The 14,354-nt window shown below is 33.2% G+C and overlaps 1 protein-coding gene across 1 annotated transcript; it reads left to right on the top strand.

Moving 5' to 3' along the window:
• Window positions 1-975: 975 nt before the first annotated feature.
• On the top strand, window positions 976-13,105 carry LOC143231501 (uncharacterized). Its single transcript, XM_076466035.1, has 2 exons — window positions 976-1,011; window positions 11,685-13,105. The coding sequence occupies exon 2, from the start codon at window positions 11,712-11,714 to the stop codon at window positions 12,828-12,830; it is 1,119 nt and encodes a 372-aa protein (XP_076322150.1). The 5' UTR covers window positions 976-1,011; window positions 11,685-11,711; the 3' UTR covers window positions 12,831-13,105.
• The last annotated feature ends 1,249 nt before the right edge of the window (window positions 13,106-14,354 follow it).

The raw sequence follows: 14,354 nt of genomic DNA, 5'->3' as shown, positions 1-14,354 counted from the left end.
AGTGTCTATAAATAACGTTCGCTATATACATCGTTTAGTGAGTTGATAACAGTGCATATTGCTGTTATAAAGATTAATAGCATTATAAATACAACTTAAATTACGAAAAACAAACAGAAATCTACAAAATATGAAGATGATTACTCCGACTAGTTTCGACGTACCACATACGTTGTTTTCAAGGGTATACTGAAAATGAACAGTGTAAAAATATTTCACTAATATCACTGATCATTTTCAATATTTCTATGGTAAACATACAACTGCTTATTTGTTTAAATAAAAAGCTACAGAATGCAGGTAGCTCATTCTACCTCAGACTAAAACTGGAACTAAACGAGGAAAACGTTGCAGCTTTTTTTAATATAGTTCCAATACGGATCAACAGTAAATATACTGACTTACAACACTAAAATCTGGGGCTCGATTCCCTGCAATGGACAGTACAAACATATCTCATTCTGTAACTTCGCGCTAAAACCCAAAACTGACAGTAATCGTTTAATACAAAGCACTGCATTACGTTCACCGGTCTTTTCATAATTTTCAGTTATACTGTAAGTTACGCATGAATTCTAAACATAACAAAAACTCCTGCCAGTCTTAGCAACCTGAGAAATTCAAAACAATTTAAACCGATATAAAAACCATGCCACTAGAAATATCTATGTAGAATTTAAAAACATTTGTTTTTTATCTCTATATAATCAAAAGAGAATGCTATGAGAAGTTCAAATATAGCATAAGTTACTATAAAACTGAGTGTAGTAGTTTGGTGTTAAATTGACATATTCACAAATGTAATAGAGAGTCATTGCCTTTTCGACACCCACCTTCACGTCGCTGATTGGTTAGAAACATGCGCTGTATATTGCAGTTTGAAGCAAAAATTGTTGTATGCTTGAGCTTAAACTGATGTATTTGGCTATATAAGCCAAGGCATTCTTCATCCACTTCTTTAAGTTGCCTCCAAGGTGTTTTTGTCCACGAATTTCTGCACCTACAAGAAAGGTAAGATCTTGTGTCGCTTTCTAGCTTACTTTGATAGAGTTTAGTAGAATTCTTATGATGTATTCTGTTACTAAGATTCACGTAATGTATCGTTAAGAATAAATATATTAGTTTCTTGAAAATGGAACCGAACTTAAATGATTAATTAGATTTTTATGAAATGTATATCTTTATATATGTCATTCGTTAAGGCTATTACACTTAATTGCATAAAGATTGAACAATGTAGTGGAAAAGTGCACATACTCAGCAACAAATCACATACATTGAATATATTTAAAGAAAATATTAATACTGAAGAGTTAAGAAAAATAAAACAAAATCAAAGGAAGTACAGCGTTAAAAACAACAAATCCAAACCTATGACTAATGTTAGTTTGTTATAAACAAAAAAAACAAGCCGAAACAACAATAATAGAAAATAACAAAACGCTGCACAACTGAAAGGATCCAAGGGTACGGGCTATAATGTGAGATGCAGAATGTACCCTAGGTTGTGGAGGTGACAAGAAGTAGGATCCACCCACACTGTGGTTGAGATACACCGTCTATCAGTCTTAATTTCCATTCTCCAGTATCACATAAGAAATAAAATAACAAAATACAGGAACAGAAATAAAAATATTAGAAATATTAGAGAGTTATGGGAAGGTGGCTGCTCGCCAAAGTAAAGAAGAAAAAGAAGAAGAAACTTAAATGAAAAAATAAAAATAAGTTATTACCATTTGGGGGGGATGTAAGTAAGTTAAATAAACTTACCTTTAGAAGTTAACATTCCAGCCACCACTACGGTAGAAAGACACTAATTGATAGCCCAGTACAGATAAGTATCATAGCCTTAACTAATAACATATCGTGTGAACTATAATTTAGCTTATCGACCTGATTATAATAGTTATATTGCTGCAAATTTTATGAAAGGTAATAGCAAAAGATGTCTCACATTTTCTGTTCTAGGCACTTTTCTCCCTATTATTCAAACAAATTCAATTTATTTATTAACTTAGCTATTAACGTTGTTTCCATTTTTGGTTATAACAAACTAAGCATTATATATTTATAACAGTCTGTTATGTTATATTATATTATATTATGTTATGTTATATTATGTTATAACAGACTAGGCACTATATATATAATTCATGTAAATATAAATAAATGGGGTTAGAGTATTTTTCGTGTATAATTTATAGTTTTCTAACAAAGTTAAATTAAATTGGTTCATAAACGTATAGGTAATTTATTTTTGTTTGTTAGTCTCAAAGGAAGGAAATCGTTTTTTCCAAAATCAAATGGTGACAGTGGTGATTTTCTCTCTTTTCGCTGATGCAGTTGCAAAATTTATTTCGTAACTTTTTTAATGAAAGTGAGAAAAAGTAATGTAATTTATGAGACTCGCGCATTTGCTAAAGCCTCCTAGTAGCACAGCAGTATGTCTTCGGACTTATAACGCTATATACCAGGTTTGGATACCCGTGATTGGCAGACCATAAATAGTCCGTTATTTAGCTTTGTGTTTAATTACAAAACAAATTTGCTAAAATAAGAATAAAGATAAAGGTAACTTTTACGTACCGACCTGTTTTTTCTTCTTTTTTTATGCGATACAAACTGTTTAACTATTGACGATTAAAAGATAACTTGTGAGTGTTTCCTATACAAATAAAACAACTTGCAGAAATTGCAAAGACCTCTAGTCAAGAAATGGTTATTATGTTATATATTGTGAAATGATTAAAATAAATAGATTAAAAATCTCATGATTGGAATTATGAGTTATGTAGTACGTTATAGTCAATGGAGCAGGGCCGAACAGGGTGGGGTTGGAGGTAGCCTTTCGTCCATATGCACACAACACATATGCACACATACACATAAAAAAAGAGAAGGAAAGAACATAGACAATATATTTTAAAGTATTGTATTTTACTATATTGCTAGATTGTATTTTAAAGTATATTGGTAATGAGTTTTTCCATATAAATTGTTAAAAACCTCATAGCTCATTACTTCGTAAATGGAAAATACTCAAAATGCTAATGGTAAACCAAATTGAGTTCTGAGAGTTACATGTTTTTTGTTGTTTTTCTTTATTGAGGTGGAGTGAACTATTTTGAAAGGTATATTCCACACCAAACTGAAACAGAAATCCTGGCTATTGTCTTAAATCAAAGCGTTACTTAAACTGATTTTAATGTTGTTTCTTTACGTTTTCGCAGGTTTTTTGTGTTTTTTTTGCAATTAAAGGATGATCTTTTGGATTTACAGAATAACGTAAACGTACTCTTAATTAAGTCTGGATGTAAAATTAATGATAGGATCCAGCTCTCTGTTTTCCCATTTTTTGCTGTGTGTGTTTATTTTTTTCTCTATTACTTATCACTGCGAAGGAACAAAGTTTTTATTGTAATTTGAAGGTCTTGTATACATATATATATATATATGTTTCTTCAGTGTGAATGTTGCTTGAAATAGCAAAGTTTACATGGAGAGTTTTAACTCTGGAATAGGTCAGACAGCGTTAAAGTTCTTATCGTGATATGTTTAGAGGCGAAAGACCAAAGTGTTTAATGTAGGCTGAAAGACATGTGTGTATGTATGCATGTTTCTTTAGAGCGTGTGGTTCGAAATAGCAAAGTTTACACACAGAGTTTAATTCTGCAATAGGTCAGCCAGCGTTAAAGTCGTTACTCTATGATATTAACCGTTATTTGTTTAAGGAATTTTAAATTTCCTAAAGTTAGTAGTTGATTTAACAAAGGGATAGTGAGAAACTAACGAATCTCCCAGTGTACCTACATTCGTATGAAAGATAATTCAAAACTTTCGCATTCATAAAACAGGATTTTTGAGTAACAGAGTGTGAACGTAAACCTGTGAGTCTACAGCCAGAAACTTCCAGGAAGTGTAACAGTGTATCACAGAATAATCGAATAGATAAACGTAAGTTTCTGAACTTTCATCCGATTGCTTCGTGAATGAGGAAGATGAACGACACAAAAGCGAAGATAACTAAGCATTCACGGGAATTTAAAAAAAAAACTGAAATTATATAGGCGAAGTTCAGTCAAGAGTTGTTAATGTTACCGACGGTCAAATATTACCGTTGCATGTTGTAATGTGTTTTAATAAAACACGCAAGCTTCTCGACACTTATACCATTAATTTGATCATCACAACATTAAGATATATAGATGTCAGATCATGATATTGTTAATAATACACACGTTACCGAAAGTATCCAAAAGCGTTTTACATTGAAGAATATTAACATATCAGAAAAACCTTCAAGAAGCAGTGAAACTAGGTGACAGTCTTGTTATGAGTTGAGCTATGTGCCAAATGAATTCTGGAGACGAGAGTGGCAGTATGAAGGGGAGGTTGTTTTTGCTTTAGCTTTATTAATTATTTTCTTTCTTCTGATATGGCATATTTTAAAAAAATATATACTTATTAACGACTGATAAGAAGTAATGTTTTCAAACTGAACCAAAACTCTAGCGGTTTCGAATAGTTCACTATTCTTTTTCAAAAGAATGAAGGATGATGCGAATGTAAAGAAATATATATAGGAGCGGACGTCGACGTCACGTAAACCCGTTGTTCAATATGAATTGGTCTAGAGTTATCTGTGTCAAGTTTAATTTGTGCTAAGGAGGTGTATAAGGTACATAAAAGACTTAAGTGGGATAATAATTATAAGAATTATTAACTAATTTCTATAAAAATAAAATAAACAATAAAAATAATATAGTGGCAAAAGTTGGCGGGAAATAGAGAAAATAATAATTTGACGCAATGTGCAGGAAATCATAGCAATATGGAGTAATTAAAGCATGACTAATACTAATAATGTAATTTTAATTATGAATTTACTGTTGAAAGTCAACTATCTCAGATTTTTTTACTGATGCCATATGGTGTTAAAGTACTTATTAGTGTTATCCATCCAGCAAGCTTCTTTAATTTCCATGTTTTGGTTAGATATCAAATTTGTTTCTATATCCGTTAGTTTAATAATAGACGAATTAAAATGTTTTGCAACCGGAAGTTTTTGTTTGTTAATTTGTGATTATTAAAGGTGAATTTTACAGAAAAAAGAAAACTTTGCAGTCAAAAGAACTACTCATATTGATTAATTTTGCAGGTTCACATTTTTTATAAAGAATATGTGCTAATAAATGAAACATAGAACTTGGTGCAGAAAGAGCCCTTTCCGAGCGGCAATCCGAACGTTTTAGTTTTTACGTTTGCCGCTAGGAAAAGTACTGTGACGTAATAGTTGCCAAACAAACCGCCAACGCCAGCGCGTTGAATGCAAATAAACATGACCAGTGCATACGGAGAAAAAGGGGCGGAGTCTGTTTTGACTTTGTGTTCTGAACAATGTCGAGTAGCGCCATATCAATTCGAACCTACTCTGAACGAACCTAGGACAGTTACTTTTGACACAGATCTGACAAGTTCTAGTGATGAGAACAGTTCCACGAGAGAGAGTAGCGGAACTGTGAGTGATACTGATAGCGCCCAGGTCGGTTGCGAGTCGGTCATACCTCCAGTGGAAGAATGGTAAACCTAAGTCATGACAACAAATATGGTCTGTATTATTTCACGTGCAATTTTAAGCATCTCGAAACCTGTCTGGTGTTTATAAATTATTGGTATTACAGACTGGGTTTTATTTGTTCATACTTTGCCGACGATGGTAACTAATACTCGGCCCTTCTACAATCATTGTACCGGGTATTTATGACTCTTAATATAATGAATTTCAATTATGCGTCATAATTCTGTCTATAAAATCAAACTAGATGTAGCAGTCCGAATAGTTAAATGATCTTGAAATGTTAAATTTGAAAAATGGAATTCTTCAAACTTTTCCACATTTAAAAATGATACAAAAACATCTACAGAATGATCTACCAGCTTTTAAACTTGGAATATACTCTATATGGGATAGATTTGTTTACTGCCTAGACTAGAAAATCAAGGTTTTACTGTCTTTCAGGTGCCACAAATGCAAAACACGCTCATGAATGTGAAATATGTATGTCTAGTTACATTCTTCAAAAACTTGTACTTTTTAAATTATTATATTATACTAGTTATTGTTTATCGCTTTATACTGCACACATACTTTTAAGATTGTTCTTTTCGTGATGATAAGGGATGGCTTCAGAGGGGTGGAACCTGTACGATGCAGGCTGAGATCAGTTCTCAGCTCCACATGAGGAAAGATGGTGGGGACGATCCTGTCTACTGCCGATGGTTTTCTCAGTCTCAATCAAAAACAGTGGGATCTGACACAAAACATGAGCGTTCAAAGTGATCTTGACAAAGCTTTGCATAGTGTGAAGGAGTCCAGTTCTTCCTATTGACCATCCGCACCCACTGTCGCCACCTTGTTGGTTCCTTCTCCTTGCACGGAAACGAAAAGAAGCTTTTGCCCGATGCCGTACCATTTTTACAACCACAAGCAACGCAGTAAACCATGTTATCATGAAACAAACATATAGTAGCAATATCAAGACCAAAAATAGTATCAGAAAGTATGTAATTCGAAGGAAATCACCGATAGATTTACATAAAACACCAACACTGAAAGAAACACAATGGTTGGCGCGCAACGAAGCGTGTTTGGCAATTATTACGTCATAGTTGTAAAACGTCACGGAAACAGCCGAACGACCGAGAGGAACTTGAGTTCGAGGACTCACATATTTTGTTATATTTTTTACTCAAAAACTAAAGTGTTTAAAAATATGACAACCACACAGGAATTATATCTAACCAAAGTACAGTTTCTAAGGCAATTATTAAATTTATTGAAAATTCACCTTTAAAAGATTCCCGTATGGCCGCTTTGGTTTCACCCCCATATTAGAAGTTGCATTTTCGACACTGGATTAAATAAATAACTTTTTTGTAGAGTAAGTTATGGGTTTAATGATTTTTGTACTGTTTTGGGTTGTCTTTATCGGAAAATTTGTTAGTTTCCTGCGTGAACTTACAGAATTGGCAATGATTGCAATTTCAAGGATGGCTTCCACCTGTTGTCGACTTAAAGTTGACTCTAGCGAGAATTAAGTGTAAATGCAAACTTTTATTTTTTTCTTGAAAGAAACAACGGGAACTTCTGTAAAAATGAATATTAGTCTATCATTAAGTTGAAGGGAGTAAAATTGTTTCTTTAATATCCGAGATGAGTTTTCTAGTTTTGGGTGGAACAAGAGAAGAATTGGTTTTAAGTAATAGTTTCAGTCAAGTAGTTGCTGACTGAATTGCTACTAGCACAAGCATTAGTGTATATTGTAACACTTTCAAAAAAAAAAGTCAGGATCCGCTGGCCGTGTTTTCTCATGTTACAAGTGATTAATCCAGTATTACTACTGGATTTGAATGCTTTCGTTTTTGGAGTTATTTCCCTTATTGGTGACTAATTATGAAATATAGTTTATTCTGATAACCATTTTAAAACACGTATTACCTTTTGGACAGTCAAACTTTTCACATTAATACCACTGTGATATATTTGTTTTTTGGTAGACATAGATTAGGGAGACTACAAATTTTGAATTTTTCTGACACGTGGCTATAAAATGAAAGTTAGCCAAAGCTGACGAATGGAATTTTGCATACCAGTTCTAGAAGTGTATAATGTTCAGGGTAAAACAAAAAAAAATGGCTTTTTGGTTTTGGACATGAGAAATAAGAATGAATATTTTATTAATAATAAACACTGTGTAAACAGAAAAAAAACTATAGCAGTTTTGTTTCTTCTTTTTATTTTATTTATATTTTTCCTAGAAAAACCATTACTTTCTTTTAAAGATTACAAACAATAAGAAAATCTGGTAACACTGATCAGCGGTCAATTCTCTTTTCTTAGATTTACTAGAGAGTTAGTTTTCAATTAATTTTCAAGTCTGAACATCTAAGTTTTGGTTACAAACAGGCATCAGTAAGATCCTATTTTAGATCGTCTAGTATTCCGTCGAAACTTGATTAATGAAGCTTTAACAGTGCTTATAGAATCACTCGCTTGAAAAAAAAAAGACCTGTTTGTTTTTCCTCTTTTTGTCAGTAAGTTTAAATTAACAAATGTTTTAATGGTTTCTCGCGTTCGATTATTACTTTTCTTCTTGTTTTCTTCCGTGCAAACTTACAAAGAGATTAGGTAAGACGTTATTTCTTTCTGTTTTTAATTAGTGCAATAAATTAGTTGTTTGAAATTTACCGTTAGCATAAAACGCAATTGTTCTTGCTTTTGCTAAGAACTAGTGTTTAAACTTTGTTCCTTTAAAAATATTTTGAACGTAGCCATGTTGTCTTATGAAAAGGTATAAATACATTTAAATCAGCTTAGAATGTGGTTTGATGTTATACGGTAAAAGTGGGATTCAGTATGAGAGTTTCTGCTTCTGATTGAGCATGAAACGTAAGACATTATTGTAGGAAAATATTCAATAGGACAGCACACTAATAAGTCCGAGTGGAATCCATAATTGAACAAGTTTCTTGTAATTATTGAGATAATTACTATGAGAAAGAAATTAATACTAAGTCAGGTTTCGTCCAAAACCAAATGGAACTCGGACACTCTTCTTTATACAAAACCAAATGGAACTCGGACACTCTTCTTTATCCAAAACCAAATGGAACTCGGACACTCTTCTTTACACAAAACCAAATGGAACTCGGACACTCTTCTTTATCCAAAACCAAATGGAACTCGGACACTCTTCTTTATCCAAACCGAATGCTACTTTATTTCCCCCTTTTTCAAAATTTTTGCTCTGCAGGTACGAATCCGGATATGGTTTAATTGCAAGACGAAACACTCGGATACTGCCAACAGAGGAATATTACAATATTTATCGTTTTACTCTTATTTTATCAGTAAATACATTCAGTAACTACGAAAAGGAAAATTGTATGTAACTCATTACAAAACTTGTTTTTCTGAATACATGTGAACAGTATGATGCGATTTACTAAGTAAGGAATACTTCAAAAATCCAGATAGTTTGTGACTCATGGAAGGGATATCATAAGGTTATTCATAAATTCGATAACGGACGCATAGGAAATGGATCAATTCCACTAATATCCATGTTTTACGGGACTACGGTTTGAGTAACAACTGATTTGGATTCCATCAGTTCATGATTTATTCAGTTTATCGTGATAAAATTTCAACAATCAGTTATAGATAAGAATATTTGTTGTTACTCCAATTAAAGATTTAATAAAGTTATTGAGAAATCAATCTAGATTTTTATTCTTAATCGTCTTAAAACCTACGTATAATTCCCGTAAGATTAATAAAATATTGGCCATGATTGAACGATTATTTTATTGTCAGACTGAATTGTAGGCTGTCAGAAGGCTCAATTGCAAGTTTTCTTTTTTTTGTAATTTATCGAAATTTAGAAAAAAATAGTTTAAATCTAAAGTTTAAGTAAAAGTTTTGGACCAACTAGAAAATAAATCGATATTTCATTGAAAAGTGTGAAACACTACAACGTCTTTAAAATTATAACTTTTTTCATTAGTTGAAAAAAAAAAGGCTAAAGCTTGTTCTTTGTTAACAGTATTGGTATTTTAATTGAGTGACACTTCTTTGGCATGTGCTAAGCGACTGAGTCAAAGATTCATAGTTTTGAGGTGCAGACACCTTTAATTTGGAATTAGTGACTGAGTGAAGGCAACCACTATAAGCGATTAGTAACCTAGAGAAAGTAGCCATTTAACGGTACTCATCACTTTAAGCCTTAAAGTTTAAGGGATTAATGACTGAGGAAAGGCAGCCAGTCAATAGTACTCATTACGACAAGGGGTTAGTGTCTGAGTGAAGGCAGCCAGTCAACGGTACTCATCACTATAAGGGATTAGAGACTGAGGAAAGGCAGCCAGTCAATAGTACTTATCACTACAAGGGATTAGTGACTGAGGAAAGGCACCCAGTCAATAGTACTCATCACGACAAGGGACTAGTGTATGAGTGAAGGCAGCCAGTCAACGGTACTCGTCACTATAAGGGATTAATGACTGAGAAAAGGCAGCCAGTCAATAGTACTCATCACTACAAGGGAATAGTGACTGAGTGAAAGTAACCACTACAAGCAATTTGTAACCGAGAGAAAGTAGCCTTTTAACGGTACTCATCACTACAAGGGATTAATGATTGAGTGAAGACAACTAGTCAACGTTTCTCATTACTTTTGGGGATTAGTGACTGATTGAAGGCAGCCATTCAACAGTAGTCATCATTACAAGGGATTAGTGACTGAGTGAAGAAAAGCAGTAAACAATATTCATCACTACAAGGGATTAGTGACTGAGTGACGGCAACCAGTCAACAGTACTCATCATTACAAGGGATTAGTGGCTGAGTGAAGGCAGCCAGTCAAAGGTACTCACTACTACAAGGGATTAGTAACTGAGGGAAGACCAATCAATAGTACTCATTACTACATGGGCTTTTTGCTACGTTTTACAATTTTAATAACCCGAAACCGAGTTAAATAAATAAATATGTATCCAATTCATAATGTTTGCCAACAAGTTTGATTCACATTGTTCTCTATTTTCACATACACATATTTTAATATGCAAACAATAACATAATTTAAAATAACAGTTATTACAAATATTGATCTGTGAAGAAAAGTTTTAGACTTACAAACAAAATGTAATCTTCTATCTGGTTTGGAACTTCCTTGATATCTTATCAAGGGTTCAAGATGACAGATCAACTATAAGTTGATACATATTTAATTCACATAAGAGAGAGCTAGCTGGTTCTGCGTTCTTCACTGGTCACCCATCGCAATTAGGATCCTGCTTCGGCAGTCAGTCGAGTTGTCCACCATAAAATGGTTTGGTTTGAAGTTCGCGCAAAGCTACATGAGGGCTATCTCCATTAGCCGTTTCTAATTTAGCAGTGTAAAACTAGAGGGAAGGCAGTTGGTTATCACTAACTCTTAGGCTACTTTTTTATCAACGAATTGCGGGGTTGACCATTACATTATAATGCTTCCTGCAACTGAACGGGCGAGCATGTTTGATGGGACGGGGAGTCGAACGCCCTAAGTCCACCTGGCCGTTCCAGGCTTCAAAATAAAATAATTTTGTCTCAGGGTATTTATCAAACATTTCACCCAAGTTTTACAATTTTCATTACAGCTTTGATTCACACTCATTCATAGTGTTGAGGTGCAGACATCCGTAATTTGAAATTAGTGACTGAGTGAAGGCAACCACTCATCAGTACTCATCACTACAAGCGATTAGTAACCGAAAGGTTGTTTCATTATAATTTTGATTTACCTATGGTTTTTCTGAAACATTCGTCGATGTTATAAATTTTTCACATGGGTTATTTATGCCATTTTACTATAAATTTGAAAGTAAAAGCACTGTTTTTATTTCATTTGTGGCTTTTCATCGGCTCAGATTAATTTATTTTTTTGCATTTTTACGTAGTGAATAATACTTCGTGATTAATATAAAAAGAAGACGTTTAACAAAATAATTAGAAAAAGGAATATAATCTGCATTTACAGTATTCTAACCAATTTTTACCTCAATTTTCTTGACTGAAATTTTATTTCTACGTATATGACATTACTAAAGTTTAATAGTTTTCCGTCTTTCTTTTTTACATTTAGGTAGCCACAGTAGAAGGAAAAAAAAAGATGAGAAAATACTTGTTTCTTTTTCATATTATGTGTTTATGTTGCTGCTTACCTCAAGTATTCAACCATCCCCTTTCCTCTTATATAAACAGTATCGATAACACAAATGAATCAAATGGCGATAATGACTTTGGCCTGCAGCTGGATAACTTGGTCAACCGACGTGTCGGACATCATTGGTTCCCGATAGTTCAACATAAGAAAAGATATTATCATGTCAACAAACGGCATATGGCCGAAGGAATAATTAATAGTGATTTAACAACTTTAATTCTCCCCTATAAAATACAAGAAAAGTCTAACAAAGTGCTGAACGCGCTTTCTCATATTCCAAGAAATGAACAACAAACCATCCCCTTCTTAATGGCTACACCTCTACAAAGTAACAACAACTTTAAGAACCGGCACTCTTTAGGATTTGAAATCGAGAATGGATTACTTGTTTATGGATTAGATCATGCTGAACTGGATCTTCTTGGTGAAAAAAATACTTTACCAAAATATTTATATGAACATTTGACTCGTGGATCCACAGGGAACATAGTTAAAAAGCACAACTTGCTTCAGAATGTTAAAAGGATCTCTAATCTTCCTAAGTATAATCTTATGAATGCTGTTAGACTTGGAAAAAAACCCATCAAAGTTTATGATTTAGAGTTTCCTCAACAAAATAAAATGGCGCAAGAGTCAAAATTTTTTCATAATCAGAAAAAAATAACAGAAAACCAGAAAATAAGTTTCTTTCATCTGTTCACAATACTTAGAGACAAAAAAGGGCTGAATCAAAATGATGAAAACTCACAATCTCGAGAGTTGAACAGACTTTTGTCTAATTCCAATCGTAATGGAAGCTTTTGCGATCTGAAGACTGGCAAGACACGCCAAGGACAAACTAACTCTCTTCCGGTTAAAAAACTCTTCTATTCTCGAGGATGGGGTCCCGGAGGTGGGCCTTTGAAAATGCACACCACGTATTCACTAGAAGACGAGAATCCCGAGATAAAGGTCACTCAAATTAAACCAAACGATGGCGAAGTAAACAGCCCTCCCAGTTCCTACTTTTCTAGACATCGTCTTGGGAAATGGAAAGTTGGACATCTTTTTGGCCCTTACTGGTAATATAATGAAGGCAGAACATGATTGAAATTCGTGTTATCATCAGTGTGCTAAAGTCTTGTTCCGTGTTTTAGCATTAAGAGATATTCTAAAATATAATACTTAAAAATTGATTATTATTGGCTTTCGATGACCTAATGCTTCTGTCTTCAGCATCTTACAACAGATTCTGATGTGCGTTACAGTATATTTTACACCAATTAGTTATTTTGCAGTAAAATATTTGTATTTTTGTATCCTTAAAATTTCTGAAAACACAAAATCTCTCTTTATTTAAACCCACTCGTTCTACGATAATAGCTCGTACCTCTAACAATAAAATGAAAATATACAGATAAAGGGATGTGTGGTTAATGAGGTATTTTCACATGAACTATTGACTTGGAAAATCATAAGTAGAATATTGTTAGTACGATGACTTTCTAAAATGCGTTATTCGCAATGGACTTCTAAAGTTTTAATTCTGTGTTTATTACGACATTATATAAATGGCTTCTAAATTTTATCTCATGGTATACTCAAGTAGACTACATCTTTTGACTACTGACCATTACAAGCATTCATGTTATTTTGACTTTGTATCTTAATCCTGTGATCTACTCTATCTTACCAGTGACTTTTAACTCACCTTCTATCAAACAGAACATATTAATACATACGTCTGTATGGAGCTCCTAATTATCAACATTATTAGGCGTATAATAATAGTATGGATTATTTTAGGGCAATCATCTTTATGGAATGCCCTCCAATAGCACAGCAACATGTCTTTGGACTTATTCCGCGAGAAATCGATACTCGTTTGTGTAGTTCTGTGTTTAGTTACGACCGAACAACTTTTATAAAAAAAAATATGTTACGCGTGTATAAACTGAATTTTAGTAAAGAAAATGCTTTCAAGCTAGTAGTTTTGCTAATGAATACAAAACAATTTGTTCTTTATTTATGCGATTAATCTTAGTTCGTAAATTTCCATTTGTTATATTTAGCTCAAGTAAAGTTGGCAACAAAATTTAAAGCTCATTCTTGTAATAGCAAGTTGTTTTTTTGCCGGTATTATAATTAATAACTTTTTAAAGTTCATTTATGATATGTTTTCTAAAATAATTAGTTAAAATATGATCAGAAAGGCATAATCTTTAACCTTTTTTGCAACTTTCAATGATATGCTAAAAAAGTAAAGCTCATCGTACAAGGATTGCTGAAAGAATAACTCAGTGCAGGACAAACATAAAAAAAATGTTTACTAATATTATACAAGTACTGAGTATTTTTATTGAACTTTGTTGGATTTAAAGAAAAATACTCTCGATTTATTTATTTAATCAGGACTCTCGAAAGAACAGTATACCGACAACTGTTTAAACTCGTGTGGAAGGTGTTCACACGAAGCTTGGCATGGTCAAGTGGTTAGGACGCTCGTCACCTAATTTGAGGGTCGTGGGTTCGAATCCTCGCCACATCAATTATACTTTTCCTTTCAGCCGTGGGGCATTATAATGTGATGATCAATCCCACTATTCGTTG

This window comes from Tachypleus tridentatus, chromosome 11 (genome assembly GCF_004210375.1).
Source record: "Tachypleus tridentatus isolate NWPU-2018 chromosome 11, ASM421037v1, whole genome shotgun sequence".
NCBI lineage: Eukaryota > Metazoa > Arthropoda > Merostomata > Xiphosura > Limulidae > Tachypleus > Tachypleus tridentatus.
Note: the sequence above shows the minus strand (reverse complement) of the source record. Positions and strands in the feature narration are given on the sequence as shown.

Bases quoted from the DNA above. Each gene is read 5' to 3' on its own strand.
- LOC143231501 (XM_076466035.1), top strand. From the start codon at position 11,712: ATGAGAAAATACTTGTTTCTTTTTCATATTATGTGTTTATGTTGCTGC.